Raw genomic sequence first — 4,047 nt, 5'->3', positions numbered from 1 at the left:
CTATCCGGGGCTCGCTCGCCAGATGTTACTCGTGAGAAAAACGACACGCTCGCCCAGCCAGAAAGCGGCACCCAGCCTGAGGAAATTCCACCAGCCCCGCGGACGCTGAGGGTAGAACATCAATTTGTCATTATTGTTGTTGTTAATACCTGGATTGATTTATTTTTTATTATTATTTTTTCTTATTTTTCTTTTTAAATTTTTTTCTTTTCCTCTCTTTTTTTTTCTTTTTTTTTCTCCCCATGGATGGTGGTTGCTTCCTGGGAAACACTTGAGAGCAGAAGTTCACATTTCCTTGATTTTTCTCCTTTCCAGCAAAGTTTTGGTAGCTTCCATCACTTGCCAAGACTTCCTTGGTGGTCTGGTTGTAAAAGCTCCCCGTTCTAAGCCCCGCCTGCCATTCCTGTAGAGGAACATGGTAAAAATTTGGGGATGCACAAATTTCCCAAAGACATTTTTGAAATTGTACCTCGAAACTGTGAATTTCCCAGATGCACACAACTTCCAGTACCATGAGTGGAAGCTGTAGGTATGGACATGACCCCACGTTGGTACCAAGCCCCACCAGCAGACGTTCTTTCTTGCTTTCTCCTCCAACACGTGTTGCAGACCAATCTTGCTCTGTCCTAAGACATTCCTAAATGTTGAAGCAGCTTTTGACTGGGAAGCGCTTTCTTTCTAGCTCATCCATGAAAAGATCTGCGTGACAATCTAAATAAACAGGAAAGTTTGTGAACTGTCAGTGACAAGCCGCTTCGGCAATGGGGTGAGACAAGGAAATAGGCAAAACATCAAGAATTTGAATTTGGATCACTTATAAAAATATGTAATTCAAAACTTTTTGGATATGTTTTCTTAAAGTTGGGTGGTTTTTTTTCAGAAATATTCTCCTTTGCCTGATCTGGAGGAAAGTTTGTGAACTGTCAGTGACAAGCCGCTTCGGCAATGGGGTGAGACAAGGAAATAGGCAAAACATCAAGAATTTGAATTTGGATCACTTATAAAAATATGTAATTCAAAACTTTTTTTCAGAAATATTCTCCTTTGTCTGATCTGGAAATTTCACACCAAGGCAGCTTTCTCACAGTAAAAGGAAGTAAAGACGAATAGGAAGGCAGTTTGCTAATTTTCATAGAATCATTAAGGTTGGAAAGACCTCAAGGATCATCAAGTCCAACCGTCAACCCAACACCACCTAATCCACTAAACCATGTCCCTAAGCACCACATCTACACGTTTCTTGAACATCTCCAGGAACCATTTTCACTGACAATCTCTTACTGAACCCAGTTAGATGCACATCACATTTTTTTCTTCCTGTTAATTTTTTTTTAAACAAAGCAGTTTCTTTGTTTCCTTTAGGAAGCACTAGAAATCCACAAGCCTCAGTTCATCTCTCGTTCCCAAGAAAGGCTGAAGCAACTCGAACAGAAGGTCCAGCTGAGGAAAGCCCAGCAGAGCGATGCTCCTGCCAGCACCCAAGGACCTCTTCTTCGCAAGCTTTCCTCAACATCCACTTCAAGCAGAAAAAAGCAATACACCATTCCTGACCCGCTCAGCGGTGAGTTGAATTGTGACCAGCAACAGGTCTGTAGCTGGCTTTGAAATATTGCCACGTCTGCAGTATTTCCATAAGAACTTTGTGGGGAAAAAAAAAAAAAAATTAGACCCAGTGCTCCTGTTTCATCCACCAGCGCTCCAGCATCTGTCTGAATGCTCAAAGCAGAAATTCTCTGAAGCACAGAGATGGGTTGGTGGGGATGAAGGTGTTCTCCAAGGTCTGCAGCAGTGGGGAGTCTTCCTTGGGGACTCTTGGTCATTGTCACGTGCAGTTGTGTTCTTCACTGTGATGCAAGTTGCTGTTGGTTGTAGAGCAGCAATAAATGGTATGTCATACCTCTTGCAGCTCACAGAAAGACCAGTTTGGGGAGAGAAGTGACAGGTAGGGGGACAGGTGGGATTTGGGAGGAGGAGTCCCAATACGATCTTCTCAGCAGCTTCAGGTGTGGACTTGCCGCTTGACTCATGAAGCTGTCAGCAGGGAGCTGGCTGTGAAAGGACTCTTGTTTGCTAAATCACTGTATCTCAACTCTGTGATTTCCTAATTCAAGTTGATTAGGTGGTTTTATTACCCTACTGGCAAACAAACTCAATATCCAGCGAGTAAAACGATTCTTTCTGAGAAGCTCCCTCCCAATAGCACCTCTGTAAATGTTATCTACGCACAAGATGTTAAACAAATTACTTTTTCTTTTCTTTTCTTTTCTTTTCTTTTCTTTTCTTTTCTTTTCATTGGTGTCTGGCTGTTACTTAGTTCATTTGACTAAAAAAAGATTTATTTGATTGATTGGCATTCCTCTTTACCTTTTGGTTTTAAATACGTGTTTATTTGAAGCCACGTTATTCTACTGAAAAGTCAATCTATTAAACAACTAGACAGGTCACCTGCAGGAAGCCAGAAAGAAAATCTTTGATGTCTTCCACACTGGGAAGCACATATATGGTTTTTGCTCCCTGGGGAGTGCGATTGGGAGCAGGAAAGCTGGGTGCAGCCCCCATCTCAAGTCTGTTGGCATGCTTGGCATTGGAGAGTACCAACTTCCATCGCTACATCCGTGCCGTTTGTTACGGTGTGACGGAGTCATGCCATATCTCATCCATAGTGGGATGTTTTAGGAAGAGCTAAATAAGCATAAGTAAACAAACCACAAAACGTGAATGATAAAGAGCTGATAAAATTAATTCACTGCTTCTTTCTCCTTAAACTATAATTAAAGATCGATTTTTATGCTTGTTTAATGAGTAATAAAAGCATAATATTGTAATATATTCATTAATTATTCAAGTGAATTACTATTTCCCTCTTCTAGTGGTTACTCATGAAAGATAAATTTGTCCCAAGAGAATCTTTCCTTTCTGTAACTCGTCTGCCTTCCTGTAGCCACGGGTAATTTTCTGTTTGGAAGTTCTTAAGATTTTTATAATGACAGAGGTGTCACATATCTGTTATTTCAGCATAACTGTAATTAATATTGGAAATCTCAGACCCCTGACAAAGCACAACTGTTCGGGCTGTGCAAGAGCGTACTGAGCAGATTTAACTTGCTCTGCCTCCTGACCATTGGTATTTTAGGACTTCTCCTGGTGGATACTATTCTGCAGCAGGATTAGTATCATTAATGAGTCCCAGAGTAGGGGATCTTTGTTTCCTATAGATGCTCCTGAACTTTCCTACTTGCAGCCCCTCTTGCAGAAGAGGCAAGGGCTCCCCACTCGTGCTTCCCAACGGCCCTGTGTCCTTCTGATGGGACACCATTGTCACAGCCTTCTCCTTCCCTTCTGCCTGCCCCCCGCAGCTGGAAGGAAGAGAAGGGATCATTTGTTGTCATCATTATTCTGTGTTCTCTGGAAAAGCTCTTTTAGCAGGTGAAATGTGCTTTTAAAGCAACAGAGGACTTTGTGTCATGTTTTAGAAAACAAAACTAAAATGAAGTGAACACCCAGCTGTCGTCCAGGCAGGGGATGCAGGCACAGCTTCCTCTACTGAGATGGAAAGTGGACATCAAAATCCCAGTGATCTGAGGACGTTATTTCACATTACAACCTGGTGCAAAGGAGGCTGTGGGTACAAGAAGCAGTGTCACCATGTGCTCTGTCACTGCTCATGGCTCATCTGTGCCCCCAGATTCAGTTGGATCTAGCAGGAGCTGTACCCTAGGCTCCAGGGTAGGATCTTGTGGTTGCTTTTTTTTCAGTCTCATAGTCTCCTCCATTCTCTTTTTTTTTTTTCCTCTTTCCTGATGTCTTTGGGATTTGTGGAGGTAGAGATGGTTACGGCTCTGAGGTTCTCATGGCTCATTGCTAGCACACCCTTAAACATTTTCCAATGGTCTTTTTTGTAAGGGCAGGCTGGTTGATGAGTTTAATTTACCGTGCCCCCAAGGATGGATTATTGTGGCTGGGCAGGAGTAGAGCATCTCCATGCAACCCCGAGGTTGCACACTTGCTGCAAGCACTGACAATAGTGATCCCATTAGTTTTCCACCA

At 42.6% G+C, this 4,047-nt stretch overlaps 1 protein-coding gene across 1 annotated transcript in view; it reads left to right on the top strand.

The window, feature by feature from the left end:
- Positions 1 to 1,561, top strand: part of LOC104463126 (centrosomal protein C10orf90-like) — a gene marked incomplete at its 3' end in the record, with an annotated part of 53,799 nt that extends 52,238 nt beyond the window's left edge. The window contains exons 5-6 of the mRNA XM_010075330.1: positions 2 to 111; positions 1,363 to 1,561. Coding sequence (XP_010073632.1) covers positions 2 to 111; positions 1,363 to 1,561 — 309 coding nt within the window. The remainder of the gene's footprint in view (position 1; positions 112 to 1,362) is intronic.
- Positions 1,562 to 4,047: the final 2,486 nt, after the last annotated feature.

Source organism: Pterocles gutturalis, unplaced genomic scaffold (assembly GCF_000699245.1).
Source record: "Pterocles gutturalis isolate BGI_N339 unplaced genomic scaffold, ASM69924v1 scaffold15437, whole genome shotgun sequence".
Lineage (NCBI taxonomy): Eukaryota > Metazoa > Chordata > Aves > Pterocliformes > Pteroclidae > Pterocles > Pterocles gutturalis.
This window is presented reverse-complemented; position numbering and strand designations above follow the sequence as displayed.